The sequence below is a fragment of the Myiozetetes cayanensis genome, unplaced genomic scaffold, assembly GCF_022539395.1.
Source record: "Myiozetetes cayanensis isolate MyiCay16 unplaced genomic scaffold, myiCay2020 scf3, whole genome shotgun sequence".
NCBI lineage: Eukaryota > Metazoa > Chordata > Aves > Passeriformes > Tyrannidae > Myiozetetes > Myiozetetes cayanensis.
In genome coordinates this window covers 60,372,585-60,391,989 of record NW_026087521.1, presented here as the reverse complement: position 1 = coordinate 60,391,989, position 19,405 = coordinate 60,372,585, and the positions used below count along the sequence as shown (strand labels likewise).

The 19,405-nt window shown below is 44.2% G+C and overlaps 1 protein-coding gene across 1 annotated transcript in view; it reads right to left on the bottom strand.

The window, feature by feature from the left end:
- The window catches only part of OVCH1 (ovochymase 1), a 54,224-nt gene that overhangs the window by 23,915 nt on the left and 10,904 nt on the right, over positions 1-19,405 (bottom strand). Inside the window, 21 exon segments of the mRNA XM_050324843.1 lie at positions 1,092-1,226; positions 2,214-2,295; positions 2,297-2,354; positions 2,774-2,776; positions 2,949-3,087; positions 3,573-3,720; positions 6,272-6,352; positions 6,354-6,487; positions 10,989-11,145; positions 11,980-12,052; positions 12,054-12,109; positions 12,217-12,432; positions 13,068-13,128; positions 13,490-13,554; positions 13,557-13,672; positions 14,136-14,201; positions 14,660-14,776; positions 16,503-16,545; positions 16,547-16,591; positions 18,227-18,357; positions 18,533-18,673. Coding sequence (XP_050180800.1) covers positions 1,092-1,226; positions 2,214-2,295; positions 2,297-2,354; positions 2,774-2,776; positions 2,949-3,087; positions 3,573-3,720; positions 6,272-6,352; positions 6,354-6,487; positions 10,989-11,145; positions 11,980-12,052; positions 12,054-12,109; positions 12,217-12,432; positions 13,068-13,128; positions 13,490-13,554; positions 13,557-13,672; positions 14,136-14,201; positions 14,660-14,776; positions 16,503-16,545; positions 16,547-16,591; positions 18,227-18,357; positions 18,533-18,673 — 2,067 coding nt within the window.

Below are 19,405 nucleotides of genomic sequence, written 5' to 3'. Positions count from 1 at the left end.
TCTCAACAGGTTTATGGAAAGTTACAATCAGTCTTATTTTTGTCAGCAACCTCCATGTTTCAAGATTCCTGACCTAAAAGCAGAGTGCTATCTTAGCTGACGTACACAATTACAGAGAGATTACAGACTATTTTGGGGAGAGGAGTCTGAGCCAAGAGGAGTTTTTGGCCAGGGTGCAGGTGGATGGAAAAGCCACCTCCTCATTCACAGAGCTGGGGTTTGAAGTTCATCTTGGATATGTGCATGCTTGCACGAAAAAGCAAACATCTCTGGTGATGCTGCTGTAAGGCTGATGCATTTTAATAAGAGAAATTTAATTGCTGTGATTTACTTCTAGAATCCCAACACGCTTGCCCAAGCTGATGTGCTCATTCCACAGCAGTGAGGAGCACAGGTAGGACAGACGAAAGGGGCATGGGAGAAGGTTAGATGTGGCTCAAGCTGCTAAAAGACAAAACATTGTTTGCTTCCCACAAAACAGAAGAGTCAGACTGGACACATCTTTCCTGCTCCAAGTTTCTCTGATCTCAGGGATCAAAGTACTAATCTGCCTAATGGTGCCAGGGCAGTGCTGTTCACGGAGAAAACTGTCCACCCATGTCCCCAGCTCTGTCCCTGCCTGGGAAACAAGAAAGTGAGGGAGGTTTCCTTTGGTCTTTAAGCTTAGAGCCCAATTAACTGCCTAGGTCCCTGGGCATGTGGCAGAGCTGAAGTCTGGGGAGGTAAGCAGTGGTAACAGCAGCACCCGGCAGCATTACTGCCTGCTGGATGGAGAAGCAGAAGAGAGATTATAGAAGGAATAATGGGCAGACAACAGGGACAGGAGATTCTGGTTTTGTAGAGCAGAATGGAAAGGGGCAGATAGAGAGCAACAGCTAAGACAGGATCTCTTTTTTACAGGTTTTTAGCAGGAAATGAGCACAGTAATTAGATCACTACTTATGCATTCAGTCAACACTCAAGATCTCTAATAGATCTCTTACTAATAACCACCATTTCTCTTCAGAACAGATAGATGTATTTTTTTCATGTGACAGCCATATTTTGGGCTGTACTTTTCCACCCTCCCTACAAAATCATAATAGACTTACCAGATGATGTTTCCTGAGTAGAGGAAGTTGAGAGAAAGCCTTTCATGGCTGCTGAAGTCCTGGAAGGGAAGGTCGCTGTCGCTACTGAACCTCAAGATTTTATGGGATGGATGGAAGTGTCACCACTTCAGTTGCCTGCAAAATAGACCAGAATGGGTTGTGAGCCTTTTTCTCCTGAGGGCTGCAAGCCACAGTCTTTCAAAAGGCAGTGTCAGAAAAGATTTCACTTTCTAAAAGCTTCTTAACGCAAAATCCTGATGTCATTCAGCTTCGAGCTCATGCATTAGTCTACAAACATGGCCAGAAGATAACTTGCTATACTTGTAACCAGAATGGTGGCCTCCTTCAAACAGCCAAATAGTTAAAGACACTCACTGTAACCACTACAAATCTCTAGTGGCAAATGCCCACTGCCTGGACTACTCTGGTCAGAAGAAATCCCTGCCCTGACAGGCAACACCCCCCTCATTCTCTTTTGTGCAAGACACTGTAGACATATTCTGTGCAAGACAATGCTCACAGGGCTGCAGGACATCCATATCCTCTGGGGAATAAGCCACTTGGAGTGCCTCACATAACTGAGAGCTGGCCCTGAAGAACCTTGTGTCAATAAGTGCTCTTAACAGTTCAAATTTCCAGTTTCTCTTCCATGTACAGAAGCTTACACAGCTTCACTTCCCTGACAATGTCCTACATAATCAGGCCATTAGTTCCTCAGTGAGGTGGGTACCTTCCCTCACTGAGCAGGGCTGTAGGAAAAGCTTCCCTCCCCTTGGCCCCATCACTTTGACCTGCTGCCTTGTCTTTGGCACACAGCTGCAGACACACACAGCAACTTGTCATACTTCCAGTCAAAGTCTGGGAAAGAGCATCCTGCACAGACTCACATAGTTCCAAGGCACGGCCATGCCATGATTAGGACCTTGTATCCAACGAGTTTGATTGCAAAAGTGCTTATAGGAAGCAAAAGGTACCAGGCTAGCTGAAGTAACTCCAAGTATCAGAAATCCCTTCTGGAGCACGGAAATGTGCCATGTAAAAATCCCTTGTCTGTCAGCAGAAGAAACTTGGTTAAGTTCCTCCATTTCTCTCACCCCAGAATTAAGATGAGCTCTCTTTCACTGAGTAACTCTTTCGTTAGTCCAATTCCTTCACACACCACCAGTTGGCCATGACAATTAGACAGGTTTCTTTCAGTCCGGAAAGTCCAGGACTTCAAGGCGAATAATGGATTTTAATGGGGCTACAATTCTCCCGTGGCAGCTGCAGCACAAAGCAAAGAACAAAGTCACAGTGCTGGCATATTTAACAATTGGCTCTGATCTCCTAGGGATAGCGATCAAAATGGGAGCAAAGGCAAAAGGGATTGCAATGCCCATTAAAAAGAGAAAAGGAAAAAAAAAAATCAAAGGTGGGATACTGGTCCAAATCTATTTTGGTCATATGATTTATTACTTCTGAAGTTAACCTTTCAGATGCTTTAGAAGTCTGTGGTATTGCCTCCTGAATGGAAAGTTATCTCTTACCTTAACTCCACGATAAGGGAGGAAGAAAAGGCAATGGATGAAAGTGCCAAAAGATTTTTAGTGAAATAGTTTAGCATCCCCCTTTTTAGTCCCTCAGTTATGCCACATTCAGGCCTCTGACATGGTCAGAGCTTTGCCCAGAGGTGTCAGGTTTACCTGCTATTTGCTGCAAACAAAATACTTGCACCCACCAGCTTTCCCCACTCTCTTTGAGGAACTTGCCCAGTTTTCTAACATGAGCTGAAGCACCCATGGATTCATTAAAAAACACGTCACAGGTGTTTGCAGATTTCATGGGAGTTACACAGTCCAGAAGAACTCAGGTGCTCACCTGGTGGCATTTGTGTATCTCATGTGGTATCCCAGTGACTGAATCATTCCATCCCAATCGGTAAGAGTGACATCTGTGCCTTGTGACAACTCTGAGATCATCTGCTTGGGCATTTTTGAAGCACTGACAGTTTTTTGTCCTGGAAAGAATAAGAATGTAGAGCATTAAAGTCAGCTTTAACATCAAGTTTTAAAAGGACTTGCACCAGCAACCAGAACAATTCCTACGTGACCCTCATGGAAAACCATGAATCATGGTTGAGAAACAATCTGAAGAGTAAAACCTTGAAATACTCCTTTTAAAAGTTCATCTGGAAAAAACAGATATGTTCAATTAGAGGTCAAACCAATTACAAAAACGACTACATTCCCATTCTACCAGGCCAGACCCTGTTCACTATAATCCTACAAAACCTGTTTCAAGCCTCAACACTGTGCATATCAGACAGTTTTATACAGGCTAGAGCTTCAGAGAGCTCTGTTTTTTCATACATTTGGAGAACATCTGTCTGTAAAGTCTCCAGAAAGCCCATAAAGGCATCTTGAAAACAAGTATGTTCCTGAAGCTCCAGTCAAACAGGTCAGTTCATCTTTAGAGAGAAGTGTTTGTACAGCTTGACTGTACCTTGAACCCTGAGCATCAAGCATTCAAAGCTGAAGGAAACAGGGCCCATGGAGCAGTGCACAATCTTCATCACAGGTTTAGGAACTGGGAGAACCACAGGAGGCTGCACAGTACTGAACAGCACAGACAGAAGCAAATCCAAGCACAACTTCCCTGTAAAAACACCGCTTGAGATGCGTAGGCCAAAGCCATACAAGTTACTCTGTGGAAAGGTGGAAAAGCAAAGAACTATTCACATTCCAAAGATGTTCAGCTCCAGTAACATGGCAGTCACCTCTTGATGAGGCAGCACCTCCAGTCCCTGTCCTGCACTAGTGACTTACTGCTGGCCAGCAAGAGTTTGTTCAGTTCACTGCACAGGATCAGCTGCCTCAAGTCTACCTACAAGTCTAGGCATTTTGTTTTCTTTATCTGTCCTGAAAAATTGCTCAACTACGTACGGGTTTGTTCTTAGGCTTACATTGAAAATTGGATGAGACAGGGAATTTTTGCCAATACTCCATCTCCACTGATAGGTACTTTCCGTTGTTAAGCACACTAAATTGTTTTCTGGTTACTTACTGGCTCTCTGAATTTTCCAGCCTCTTTCTCCCCTATCACAACAGCATCCTAAAGTTCCAGCTCATGCTTACATTAAAGCCTAATTCTATGTTTTAGTTCCTTGGTAAAAATAATTTAGTTTAGAGACAGGCACCCACAAACTTCTGTTATTCACCAACTCTAGAGAAGGAGGATGGGAGGGGGGAAAGCAAACAGGCTGTTTCAATATGTTGGCATATAAACAGTCATAGGAATCTAGTTTAATATACCCAGTCTTGAAAAACTGCCAGCCATAACAAACGCTATTACATAGCAGTGAGCCTGTGCGCTGGAGGACGCTCCAGGGAGCTATCTGTGAGACTCCTGTTCTGGGAAAAGTTTGATTGATGGCCCCATTTCTGATAGCATTTTCCTCTGTCCTCCATGTAAATAGTTATGATAGCTAAACTGCTATTCTCAGCTGTAATAGACACACTTTTAGATTTTTTTTTTTGTCTGCTTTTATAAATTAGTTCTTGGAAGAAGATAGCTGTGGAGTGCTCCAAGAGCTCCTTAGCATATCCTCTATCTTTCTCCTCTTCTGTGCTTTCACTCCCAACTCAGAGTTAACTGACATGCTCAGCTGTAGATTTGGTGGGTTTTGGTTTTGTTCCTTAATGAAAAAAAACATTCCTAGCATGTTCCATTATGCTAACAGTCTTCACTTGGAAGCATTACTACTGTATTTGGTAACAAAAGAGTGTTCTTGTTTGAGTGTCATGGAAGAACATCTTATTTTCCCTTTAGCCTTCATCTACACCCAGGCAGAAGTCAAACAGAGCCTCTTCTCTTGAGCATTAGCCATCACCACTAGTGTGATGTCAAGAGGATGAAGGACTACACAGAAGAGCTATTATCTAAAAACTTCCTCCAAAGGCATCACTTAATTTTGAAAATATTTGGGGAACATGTACACTGAAACTCATCCACAGGACTTCCAAAGGCTTACAGTGTTTTTCCCCACCACACCGTCTACCAGTAAATCAGTGTGGGTATCTACCAAGAAGAAGTTCTTCTTGGTATAACATCTGCAACCGCAAAAAATTAAACCTATGCAGAGACAGAATAAACTAATAGAAGGCAAAAAACTGCAGTGAAATGCTGGGAGAAGATGCTGGGAGAAGGAATAGAGATCCTTCAGCATACTTAATGAAACCTCTGCAAGTTCTAGCTTCTGGAGTTTTCTCCCACTCGTTTCCTACTACTTTCCCCTTCCCCATTTACATTTTGTGCCAACAATTTCCAGTTAATTCCTTTTGCTTCCAGGTTGCTGCCTGATACAGCACTTTCTCCACTTCCTCCTTTTCCCCTACTCTGTGTGTAGACTCTTTAAAACAGGAAACAAAAAGCGTTTCCTCCGTGCACTCTGAAATGGAATTTCCACGATGTGCTCCATCTCCCTGCCACGCTGCACTGCCAGCGAGGTTTTACTTCTCTGCACAGCATGCTGTGCACATGTAGACAGAGGGGCCTCCAAAAACTTAAACTTCCAAGTAAACAATGTTAAATTTCTCCCTTTCTTTTTGATTTAGCTTACTTTATATTCTGTGGATTTTGTTTGTCTAGACTGCTAGATGCTTGATGGGATTGCACCTCAGCAGAGTCATGGTTAGGAAGACTATACCTTCTACATAGAAGTTAATGCATTTTTCGGAATGAAGAGCCACATCTTTTTTCCCAGCCCCTGCTGCCTCAGTGACATTCATTCCAACTCCAAGAGGCAGATCATATGTACCATCACTGCATCTCACATCGTTGTCTCACAGGGTGTGGAGGAAGGGGGCTTGGCTTTGAAAACTAAGCTGACAGTGCAGGAAGTTACCAGTCACTTATATAGACAAGTGTCCCTGAGGGTTTGCTCAAACATCACAGTTTATATCTATGTAGTCCCTTTTACTGTTCTCTAGGGTACTAAGAGGGCTGTTCTCTTACTGGATCAGGGCAGCACACTGACACACTGACACAGGGATTAAGGTCTTCAGCCAACCTTACAGCCTGGGCTCTGAAGCTTAATTTAAGGCTGCCAACACGTCCGGGGCTCTTTGAAACTGGCCCAAGCGCAAGTGTGAAATTTCTAGGACTGAGTGTCCTCAGCTGGATCATTTGTTGTTACCTTGCACTTTTCTTCCTCTCTGATTCTCTTCATAAATCCCAAGAAACTCCTCTTGGCGGTTCAGTGATGATGTTATTGACAGATTATAGTAATATAATCTTTGCCATGCCCTTCAGAGACAGTCAGAGTATCCAAGAGCACTTTGGGCTTCCCACATAACATGATGAAGAAGGAGCAGATATAAATCCCCAGGGCTCTTCTAACTCCACTTCTGATGCACATTCTGTGGATAAATGTGCACTTCAGTGATAAAAGCATTAAGACAAGACAGTAAGAGCTTTCCACAAAACTTGGCAGTCCTGCCTGGGACTGAAGAGAGTCTAGCAGGTCAATAAAGTTAGTGGGAAATGGTTTCCCAATATTTAGTTTTCTAGTTTTTTTAAAACCTCTGCCTCCCCTGCCCCAGTATTACCAGACTTTCTCGAAGTCTGAAGATCCTGATATCACTAGCAAGGGCACAGCTACTGGAGTCATTGAAAAAGCCAAAGTGATAAAAAGCTCAGCCTGCATGGGGCATCTCTCTATCTATATATATAAATATTTAAAACCCATTCCTATCAGTTGGATCATTTCTTAGGGTCCAGCATTCGAGCTGGTACAAGCCTGCAGGAGCTCTCAAAGTGTACGTGATCACAAGGCAGCCCTCTTGCCTTAACCTGGAGGCAGAGACACAGGCTGGGCAGCACAGGAGTGAGCTGCCAGGCCTCAGGGGAAAGCAGACTTGCTTGCAAATTTGCTTTGAGCTGTGCTTTGAATCGATGCCTGGAAAAGAGATAAACAGATACCAAGTTGGTTACATAGCTGGGCTAACAGACCTACCAACCTCAAATACTCACTCACTATTGAGGAAGAAATGCAATTATTTTTTTTAATTGACCTTGTGATCAGATCTTGACAAGAGTTATGAAATATTATGCTTTGGTCTATGAACTCCCTGGTTCTCCACTAACACAGGAGGAGAGCAGGCCTAGCCTGGAGCTGCATGCACACACAGTGCAGTCAGATTCAGCACTCGTTAAATAAGAGACCAGACCAACAGGGAAATATTTGGAAGCATCCGAGTGGTTATAAAAGAGCAGGAGGAGGGGAACAAGATCTCTAATGAGAACTGCATGTCCCTTTAGTACCAAGCATAATAGAGTTGTTTGTCTCCCAAGGCAGCAATTTTTAAAGTCATACCCTCTGTAGAGCAGCTTAAATTCTGTTTAAGTGTGCTTCCTCCCACACCAACGCTTTATGGGCTTCCTGCTCAGATGGGATGCTGACACCACGCCGTGTCTCTGCGTACCTGCACGGGATACTGAGAGCACAGAGGGGAGGAGCTGAGCCCTCCTGCTGAGCAGAAATCCTTCAGATCCAAAAGGGAGATGAAGAATATTTGCCTCCTGAGGAAGGTGCTGTGGTGTGAACAGCTTTACATAGCAGTGCTTGTGAGAGGGCACATGTAGGGAAGAGAGACTTGCCTTAACTCTCGGTGAGAGAGAGCACAAGGAAGGTACCCTTCCTCCAGGAGAGCTGGCTTTAAACAAATCCAAACCTCTTCCACCACAGTCTAGGTTAAAAGCAATGAGTTAATCACACAGCTTTGCACAAGGGCTCCAGCACTGTTGAAGGATGAGGGCCCTGTGCTGGCATCAGGGGAGAGCAGGGAATGCCAGTGCAGTCTGGATGCTGCATCCGGGAACAGGGTAAAGTCCAACAGGCTGAGACACAAGGGCTTGTCCCTAGGTACATTTTCAAAGTTGTTTTTGCATTCAGGTTGACACGAAATTCAGGTAAACAACCAATTCAGGTCGACGCCCAATTCAGGTCATTGCAGCACGGTGTGCTTGCCATGGCTTTGAGCTCACCCAGGGATGAGCAGTTCAGCTGAGCCAAGCCTGCTGCAGGGCAGGCAAGAGCCTTATCCACATCTCCAGCCTGTCCTAGCCAGCCCTGGAGCTGCTGTGCTAATGATACCCCCACAGCTGCTGGCTATGCTGCACTTCCCCATGGAGAGAACCATCCCCACCTCCTGTTGCTCGCCACTTCAGGGGACCTATTTTTATCTCAGTGGTGTGATGTTGTGGAGCACCAGCAAGGATGCCAGTGGGAAGAAGAGGAAAGCACACTCTGCATGCCAGCAGCCTGGCTACTGCACAAGTCTGTGAGCAGCACTGGTAGCACGTGCCCTCCTGAACAGATTGTTTTTTAAATTTGTGAGCAACTGCATTCTCCAATTTGTCGCCAAAGCCAGTGTCACCCAGTAACTCGGGCTACTTTAGCTTTTTCATCATTCTTCCTCCAACGCAGTGTTGGATGTGGAGAAACATTTAAATGCTTACTAGCCAGGAGGAGCCACATTAGTAGGACAGGGCTGTTTGTTGTGCCTCAGGAGCAGCAGCAAGCTGACAGTGTCTCACCCCAAGACCACAGCTCTGTTTAGGCAAAGTACATGCATAAGAAATTAAGTAGTTCTCTCTGCCCTGAGAAATTCAGTCCAAAACATGGAAGATGAAAAAGCGGTACCTTATTCCATGTACAGGAATGGTAAAGGAAGAGAGAGAGCAGATTAAGCAACGTATCCAAGCACATAGGAATTCTGCAGTATCAGTGGTAATGGATCCTTGCTCTACTGTGGAAGCCCACTGCTTCTAGCTACAAGAGGGTCTTCTTTCCCTTGTCTCTGCTCACCAGCCTCCCTCCTTCCCCTCTCCTGGTGTACACACACACACTCTCTCTTCCCAGGACAAAATCCAGAGAGTAGTATCCACTTGCCCAGAGATGTTAGGAAACTCAGATTAGTTAGCAGTCACTACCCAGAGCTGATCCTGAACTGAACCAGCTCCATTGCCTTCTGGAAACCAAGCAGTGCCTCCCGTGGCACACGGGAGCTCCACAGAGCTCTGCAGTGCCCCTGCCTGCACACCTCTCCCATTAGCTTTGAGAGCTCCTGTGCCGAGGTCTCTGGTGCACTGCCACTTCCCTGCAGCACGCTCTGCTCAGCATCTGAGGAGAGGCACAGCGTGCTTAGAGGCAGCTTAACACAGAACAGTCAGCATGGCCAAGCACTTCCCACAATAGGAAGACAATCACATGAAGGTCAGATAAAGGAGGCAAGTACCAGTATACTGATCCTGTGAGTCAGTATCTGGCTCAAAGAGCCCTCAGGGCTTTGAACCTTTTGCATAGAAGTGTATGTGAGAGCTGCATGCAATGCTACAGGCTCCACCTCTGAGAAAGATTTATACTGCAGAGCTGAGCAATTCCCTGCATCCACTGCCTGGCCATGAAAGCAGTTACTGCCTTCAGAGTCGGTGGTCAGCAGCCAGCTGTGTCAGATCCAGGGGTATGGAAGATGTTCAGCCAACTCCCAGCTTGTCTGTGGGGATGCTCTGGCTACCATACAACTGATGTCTTGTTTTGTCACCTGGTTTTAATTTAGAAGAAAGTTCTCCCTTAGTCACACCTGTAGTAGCATTTCTGTTCAATCAGTGTGGGACTATGAAGGATGCCACAAGGGAGAAAGACTGGCAGCTGCAGCACAAAACAGGAGAGTCCAAGTGCCTGAGAGTAGAGCATATCCACAACATGCCCTTTTCTTTAATATATACTTTAATTTCCTGCTCGTAAGTGCAGCACACTTTATTCAGCACTCAGGGAAAGGAGATTAAATTTGTTCCTGTGAGCAGGAGTCTTCCATTTTCCACTGGCAGCAAAAGGATAAAATGTAGGATGGGCAGAAACACAAAAGGTCTGTCCAGGATTAGGTTTTTTCCTCTTAAGAAATGCTGTGGGACGATCACAGCTATTCACTAATACACTTGGCTGTATGTGTGCACATGCAGGGAAGGAGGAGCGGTGAAGCTCTGGGAATACAAAGGTTTTGCATCAGCAGTTTCCTAGTGCAACTACTTTGAGCCAAAGTAAAACATTTCTGTAGAATGACAAATCTATTTATTTAACATGGGAAAAAAAAGGACTCGAAGCTATCTGGTCTCTCTGAAATCTCTCAAATTCCATCAGATTAAACAAGATGAAGTGGTGGATTTCTCCACTTGCCAGTGAAACTATAAAGCCAAATTCACCTTGATCTGAGGAGGCTAAGCAGGAAAGAAACATCTGGGAAAGAAGGGGAGAGAGAGCTGGTGCAGGGAAGCACCAGTGGAGCTTCTTTGAATAGGTTTGCTCCCCTCATTTCTTTGCATGAGAGCCCCTCCAGTTTAAGAGCAGGGGCTTCTTCTTTTTGTAAGATGCCATCACTTTCATGCAATCAGTCCTTATTCACTAGCATATGCTACTCTTTCTCTGGCAAAATTTATCCTGCAGACTTCTGAATATGATGCTAATTATATCTAGATCCCTGGATGCACAAGTTCAGTTTACAGCATTTCCCAAACTATTCTGCCCATCAAAGCATGGAGCTGATAGGCATTTTCACAAGCAGCTGCTTTTTACTGATAAAGTATCTGTCCAAAGATTATGATCAATTTGAGAGTCAGAAGTGTCAAATACAAGTCTTACACTTCTGGAACTCCCTTTCTGATTTCCAATAAGCTTTATTTAGGAGGAAGGCATGAGGAAGAGGAGGAAGTAGAGACTTTCTGCAGGAAGTCACCTGGATTTTTTTCCTTCATCTTAAGTTGCCCTAAAAAGCCTATCAGTCAAAACCTCAATGCCCTTGGGATATGTTATACAAAGGCATGATATTCAGGACTCACTTCACTTAGACAAAGAAAACTCACCTTTCATCAGCAGCCCTATCCAGTCCAAGAAAATCCTCACCCTTGAATAGAACCCTAGTTTCTTTGGGCAGGCACAGCCAGCAGCCTATCTGACAGTGCTGTAAAGCATAATTGATCCATTTTCAATGTTGCAGACCAAGGGGCCACCAGAACTATCCTGGAAACCAAAAGAGAGAGGACTCACAGGGATCTCATTTGGCCACTGCACTGCTGCAGCTAAAAGAGAGCTGTTGGAATCAGATTTTCCCAGAAAAGCCCTCCTGCAGGAACTGGGAACACAGCCACTGGTGCGACTCAGCACCAGTCTGCAAAGAAGAGACCGATTTAAAGGCTTGCTTATCAGCATAGAGTGAAGACTGAGCACAGGCTGCAGACAAAATAGGACTAAATAGTGCTCTTTAGTGCTACACAGAATTTGTTCACCTGCCATAGGATTGCGGTATTGAGCAGAACTCACATTTCAGATTGACGATGCCTCAGTCAGAATTACTTTGCCTTCTATTTACTCAGCTGTCCTTACCTGCTTGCCATGTGATTTTGGAGAGATTAGTCAGTTTTTGAACAGTGCTCTGAATACAAGAGTTTTATAAAAATGATAAAAGTTGTAGTTTATCTTGACAAAAGGGTGCCATGAAAGAGTTCCAGGCAAGCGCCAATGGGAAATGTTTCAATGGGATCACAAGTGGGTCTTGGGAAGTGCACGGGAAGAACATCCTCTCCTCCACAGGTCTCACAGAAATTACAATTCAAAGAAAGCTTTCTAAACTCTGTGGTTCCACTTAAGCAACACTGCACTTTGCTTATATCTCCCATACAGATCGACTGCGTTGACTCTTGTAAGTACATCCACTCCAGGGACTGCATGACATTGGAGCTCTTGACTGTCACCTGCTGTTCTCCCTTCTGTCCTTCCTAGTCCCTTTCCATAAGTGATCCACAGACATACTTATGCAAACACTTTCAAGAGTGCTCACCTTTCATTTTGCTTCACCTGACAAGCGTCCTGGCCTCCCACGGAAACAAAGCCTGCACAAAGCATCCTTGTGGTGATCCCTCCAGGATAAGTAGTAATTTATCTCACAGATTTCATTCTGAAGTGCATGTATTCGTGTCTGCTGCAGCTCTAGCTTGGCTCCCACCTGGTTTGGAAACAAATATGAGGTTAGGTCTGGGCAAAAGAATAAAATACTTCTGATGGAAAGGTAAGTTCTGCTCATAATGGGCAAACATGCAAAATCAGAAGACCCACCTTCTTTGATGATCCCCATCCAGACACAGGATAGAGGGAAGAAAAGGATAATGTCTCTGTGCTATTGGGCAGGCACACTGGCCTCACAGCAGCACTGTACTCCAGAGAGATGATGAGCTGCATCAGGGCAGTGTTGGAGTCATAGCTCACCGTGCCAAAGTGGGGATACACCACGATGGGCTTCACCTGTCTCATCTGTGACTAGGGCAGAGAAGTGCATCCTGAAAGGGTATTTGTAAAGGAAGAGGGCAAAAATCCCACAAGTTATGACCAAGCTCAAAATAGGTCATGAAAAGAAGTAAAAAAGGTGCAAGGACTTTGAAAAACAGATTCCCTACCTTGCCACCAAGCTGTGAAGATTGCTGGGTTAGTTTATGTGGACCTCCTGAGGCTAGAGTGAAGGCTGACTACTTCACTGTGCAAATACAAGCCTCCAAGGTTTTACAGAAGACTAGTGTGAGTCACTTGAGCTTCTTTTCCATTTATCCCATTGGGAAGAAAGTGTCAGTAAGCTTTTTATAGACAGCTATATTGCTTGGCACCAAGGGAGGAAGATGCTGAGGACACTCAGTCGTCTATGTTAGATTTTAAGACTTTTTACTGCTGATAGTAAGAACTAGGTATAAAACATGCTTCCTTACACTGCAAGTTAGCTGAATAAGACCAGAGTTAATGGATTTCCTTTCTCATTCTTCAGCCTGGGCTGCATATCAGTCATTTTGCCTTGCTGTCAACGCTGTTTTATCTGTGCATATGCATGTGTTTTGAGAAATATTGCATGGTCAAATACACCAAAGTAAATATTTTTAATGGTATTACTTAGGGTTTACCTGTGGTATTGACCTTCTTAGGGCTCTTGCTGTCACAGTCCAGTGCAAGGGTTTATTGGATCTGTAGAATAAAAGCAAACATATTGGAACTACTTACAGTCAGTCATACAGCTTCCTAATTCAGCAGTCATACATCCCTTCTGACTCTTCTCTAATTAGTCACTTATTCCTAGGACTGCTGAGCAAGAGCTTCTCACCACGACAAGTGTGTTGCATCAGTTCTGGCTCTGATAGCAGATACTTCAATTAACTTTAATGGATCTCCTACGAGGAAGACCAAACTGTTCCCATCTCTAAAATCAGTGTTCATGGCGGAAGGGCAGAAGAAAGATTTTGTAGAGGACAAGAAGGTGCGAATATAATTTATAGCTGTGCACCCAGTCTGGAGGAGCAGGCCTGGGAACATGCAGGTCACAGCTCACAGCTACGCACAGTGGGCGGCTGTCAGCAGCCATGTAGGGTTGATGACAGCCCCATCGCACTGGGAGCGCCTCCAAGGAGCTTCAGGGAGGTGTGCCATGGCCAACAGCGAGGACAGGCCTCCTCAGCCCCATTAACATGCTTGAACAGCCACTGGGGAGTAACTGGGAAAAACCCACAAGTGTCTGCCAGAGCCAGAAAACTAACCATACCTCCACAGGCAAGTTTCTTATTTTCCTAGGTAACCTCATACTGTGGATATACAGCAAGGCCAAAGATGCAGGAGAGAGAAAATCTGTCTGCTCTATCTGGAAGCGGTGGGGGTAGGAAAAACAGATACACGAAAGCTGGAATCCTAAGGGGGTGAGCCCTTCAGGGAGCAAGTGAGGCTCAGGCACTGAACGCGCTTCTCTCCCGTTCTCTGCTTTGTCTCATCTCCCAGTAGGAAGTACATGCAACTGAAATGGAGTGGATATACCACAAGTATGGACTATGAGTGATGGAGCACCTACCTATCACTTTTCATCCATGAAAGTTCACAAAAGGGGGCTTGAGGTCAGAAAGCATCTACCTCGCTGCATAAGCCTCTTATACGTGAGAGGAGAGCTCCTCAGACTAGATCAACTGAGCAGAATTTAATTTCTTTACCTAAGGGGACATCCTTCAGAGGCAACATTGGTGTAGTTAATCCCAAATCTGTTCTTCCTGCCTTCTCTTCAAGAGAAGAAAGTAAGAGTTAGGTCTGACTTGGGCCGATAGCTCTGGCTTGTCCCCTCAGTCTCAACTCTGGAAAGGAAAAGTTATTCATCCCCCTCAAGCAGCAGCTGGCACACACCCATGAAAGTAGAAAGCAACAATAGCAGACTAGTACCCAGGATCAAGACTCTCCTCTATAATGAGATTTCAAGGGAAATATCAGACTGACAGAATTAACAAGACTGCTTATTTCAGGCAGCAAAAGTCAGTCATCTCATTTCTCAGTGAAAATAAAAAAGCACATTTGATTCATCTCCCTTATTCAGCAAAGGGAGCTCTGCTACAAGTAGCTATTCTTTTTTAAAGTTACCTCTACAGGATGCAGCAGGATTAGCCTAAAAAGTAAGCTCAGGTATCTAAGAATAGCTGCAGATGACATGGAAATTGTTAGACACAGCAAGCATCTCTCCACTAACCTGAATGAACAAAAGTGAGCTGGGCTCTAAACCCTCTGAAGCTGTTCTCCTCATCACTTCCAAAATGTACCAGCATGGTATTACCTGAACTCAACCCTGAGAATCCACAGAGATTAGCTGTGGGAATGAACAAGAATCTTACTTTTAGGATGAGAAATGTCATCTAGATTTCTAAACAAGCAAAACAAACCAAAACCATAAAGACTTGATGACTTTCTGATGAGAATGAGAACTTTTGATCTAAGACAAGGTGCCTGCAAAGCAATGATAATCAGTGATATCAGTAAGCAATAGCAAGCAATAGCAGCCAGAATTAATCTTCTATAGTTATGCTACATGGAGATGAAGGTAATCCTAATTTTCTCATAGTGGAATTACAAATAATCTTCAACAGACAGTTTGAATGCTCTCCATTGCACAAACCAAAACTCCAGATCAACACATCACACCTGAGAATTGTATCTGCCACCACTGAAGGCTGCAAGCAAAAAGTTTCTCTTGAATGGTCTGCATGTAGAGGTTGAGGACCTAGAGAGCAGCTTCTAGACTCTTCCTCCTACTGACAGCATTCAGTTTACACAGCAACTGGAAGGCCCATAATTGCAGCTGGATAGGAAGCTTGAACGTTGCTCCAGAAGAGTTTTCCTGTAAGAATCTGAATTTTTGATGGCAAAGCTGATCTGGAAAGCATCGAGTAGAACTCTCCAGGATGCTGAAAGCTCTGCCCTGAAAGATTCCATAACTAAATTTGTTGGCCTTCTTCCCCCCTTCCCCCCCAACTTAAATCCTCCTTTCCAATGGAAACCAGATTTCTTTTCATGAACTGCAGTGTTAATACTTATGCACCATTTGGTAAATACATGCAACTAAATTACCACCACAAAACAAATGGGGGAAAAATAGAAGCATTTGCCAAAGATCACTTTTCAATGACAAAGCCTGGACAACTCAAGCCTCTTACCCAGATTACTTGGTGCAAAGAAAAGAGTGCCAGTCCCTCTCTGTCTTTTGGTTTACATAGAAATCTGTAAAGAGGTAGCCAGAATTCAATTCAAATATCTTCCCTTTTGAGCACCAGATTGCTTTTCACTTTAAAAATAAACATCAAGCTCTGCAAAAGTGAGCATGGTGTCTGGAAGCTGGTTTTTTTTAAAAAAAAAAGATAGGCTGTTTCAACATGTTTTGTTCTTATCCAGGTAGAGAGAACATCTGGAAATACAGAAATTTAAAAAAAAAAAAAAAGGGAAAATTAAGAACATTTCTTTCACTAAGTTAAAGATTTTTATACTGATGAAACTGAAGCATATTTAAAGTGAGAAATTAAAAAAATATTTGCTTCTGAAAGTGTGTGAAAGACATGCCTCAGGTTAGCAATTTTTCATTAATGAATTTCCAACAGAATTAGTTCAATTTATTAAGAATTCACATCCATTTCAGTAGAATTAAACATGCACCAACAACTATTCTTTCACTCTGCCTTACTTTGAACATTTGTCTTTTTCAATGACACTCAGAGCCAAGTTGCTTTTGCTCTCTTTTTGGGAGGGGGATGCAGAGCAGAGGCTGGATTCAGCAGCACACACTGTCTCTGCAGCAGAACATGAACCATGGTCCTATATTCAGCCCTGCAACAGCAGCAAGACTTTGGACCAGGATGAAGGATCTCCTGTGCCAATGGCATGCTTGGCCATCGTGATGGGCAAGACAGATGGGCCTCAAAGCTACTGCAGAAGCCCTTCCAGAGGTACCAAGTACCATGTTATCAGAGAGAGTATATTTTGCTGATAAAACATGTCTGTTTCCACAGGATTTCTAAGTTAAGCCTGAAACAATTAGTGCTCACACAGCTGGTTTTCTTCATCACCATAAATAGTAACTGCATCATAAAATGCAGCCTGAGCTAAGTCCCATGGCAAAGTCTTCAAACTCCAGCTGCAAAGGGGACAAACAAGAGGGAATTGTCAAGATTGAAACAAACTTCTGAACCTTTGGAAAAAAGCTAGATTTTGGGAATTCTGGGAAGAATTTGGGCATGACTTCCTTTGGTGAGTGTGTCATGTGTTGCATCAAAACAATCTGTTGGCAGTCTTGGCCTGATTTCTCCTTCCTGTGCAGGGCTACCAACAGGTCTGCAGAGGATGAAGGTGGCCTAAGCTTTGCCTTAAGGCATTTCAGCTGTCATCTTACTGCAGCACTCAGTGCCTTGTACTTCTGAAAGGTCAGTGCCCCATATGGATTGCCCTTTCAAGAGTTTTTCCTTCAAGTATGGACAGTGGGTGATTTTTCGTTTGTTTGTTTTGTTTTTCATCCAGACTGCAGGTTCTTGCACCAACAGAGCAGCAGCAAAACAAGAAACAGGTCTGCCTATCCTCAGTCATCCCTAGGTTTAACACTGTGTCATGGTTCAACCATAGCTGGTGACTGAGCACCATGGTGTCCCTCGCTCACATCTCTATCCCTCCTCACTCCTGGTGGGAAGAGGAAGAGAATTGCAAAAAAAATAAAGATAAAACACGTAAACTTGAATTAAGAACAGTTTAACAGTTGAAATAAAATTTAGTAATAATAACAACAACAATATCAATAATAATTGCAATGAAAGGGGAGACAGCAAAAAGAGACTGAGAGGAATAAAACCCCAGACAGACAAGTGATGCACAATGCAATTGCTCACCACCCACTGACCGATGCCCAGCCTGTTTCCCAGCACTGATCAGCGGCTCCCAACCAACATCCCCAGTTTATACACCAGGATCAATATTCTATGGGATGGAATGTCCCTTTGGTCAGTTCAGATCAGTTGTCCTGGCCACACTCCCTGCCACCTTCCTGTGCGTCTCCTCACTGGCAGAGCATGTCCTTGATAGGGTAACAGCTAAGACATCAGTGTGTTATCAACACTATTCACATACTAAACCCAAAACACAGCATGAGCTGCTGGAAGAAAATTAATTCTATCCTAGACAAAACCAGGATAAAACCAGGACACACCTTTTTTCACCCCTTAGCCAAGGCAACAGGGGAGGAGAGATGTTTCTGCTTTAAACAATGTAAGTGGCAACAGGACTTCATCCTAAGCTTGGTGGGATGCTTGCTGCACACAAGATACAGCAGGCAATAAAAAATAAGAGAGATGCTGGTAGTAGGAGTGAGGACTGTTATCAAACAGCCCATGCACAATGAGAAGCAGACACTTTGGTATGAACTAAGGAGTAGCTTGTGGGGGAGGTTGACACTGCCTTGAGAAAAGGGCTGACTCTCTTGTTTGCAACATGCTCTCTGCCTTCCCTTTGTCCTCAGAGCTGTGCTGGACTTCAAGATAAAGCTATCCTGGGATGAGGCTGGTGCCTCCAGATTTCAAGCCCTTACAACAGTCACAGCCCCTTCACATAGGAGTTCGGAGGTGATGTCTAATTGACAAAATATGCCCTGCAAAGAATCAGCGACCTGGAAACTTTAGAATTTACAGTCTCGCGCGTCACAGATGTTTCTGGCAGGATTTTGTTGAATCGCTCCCCTGAACAGTTCTCAGTGCAGAGGTTTAAGAGCAGTTTCTCTTTTTATTACCTTTACGACATACTCTGCTGGACCTTCAATGAGCCAGTGGCACTTCATGTCCCTGGGATACAAGCCAGGCTAATTAGCAGTATCAATCTTCCCCTCTTCCACTAACACTGCGACACTGCCACAGCCAGAGCCTGCAGTACTCAGAGGGGAAAGGAGACAATTTAACACATGGGATTAGACAGTACTTTCAATAAACACAAATCAACAACTTGGTTTTTAAGGAAACCAGGCACACTAAGGGTAGTAGTTATTTTAAAGGGGTCAGAAAAGAGAGGAAAGGAGTTTCTACAGCATCAGCAAGATCACTTGCTTCAGAGTCCTTATGGATGGCCATGAAGGTGAGCCCACAGCCACAGCCAACATTACTCCCACCAGGAAAAAATATAACTGTGGTCTGGTCTGACTCTGCCAGCAGAGGGGCTGGGAAGACATCCCTGCAGGATTTACCTCAAGAAGACAAGGAGCTGTAAGGGTGGGCTGAACATATATTTATTCAGGCAGATCTCAGAGGGGTTCACTAGGCTAGATCCCATCAGGAAGGTCTCGTCTCAGACCAAGTGGAGGGACTATTTGATTTTCATTACCTCTAAAATATTTAGAGGCAGTACAAAGAAACTGAGGCAATTGGACTTCATCCAAAACAACCACATGAACAACCAAATATTCCCAGTGGATGAACTGCATGACTGAGGATCAACATTATTACCTACACATCACCATTACTAAGTTAAACTGCAGAGGCAGTGAGTATTTGCAGGAAACATTTATTATCGTTTCAGAGGGACAGTGGGCCACATTTCTTTGTCTCATCTGCATGATTACCCAGTTACCTGCGTGCTCGTTATACCACATAACATAATTTTGAGCCAAGAGCCAGCCTGTGAGTTGTGTCTTCAACACATTACTGGCCACGCTAACACATCAGAAGCCCACCTGGACTCACACCAGCTAAGCAAGGCTAAGCACGCAGTTTCTTTTGCTACCCAGGGTCTGAAGGAGCAAAACAGGAATACTGGAGACAAGGCAGGGGAGGCACAGAATTACACCTTGAAACACATTATCGAGACACCCACCACACTGCACTGGTTGCCAGCACAAATGTGGACATGATCCTCAGTCCTACCTGCCCTGCTCTGTTTGGGTGTTTTCTCTAGCTCTTTAGATTCATAGTGGAAAATA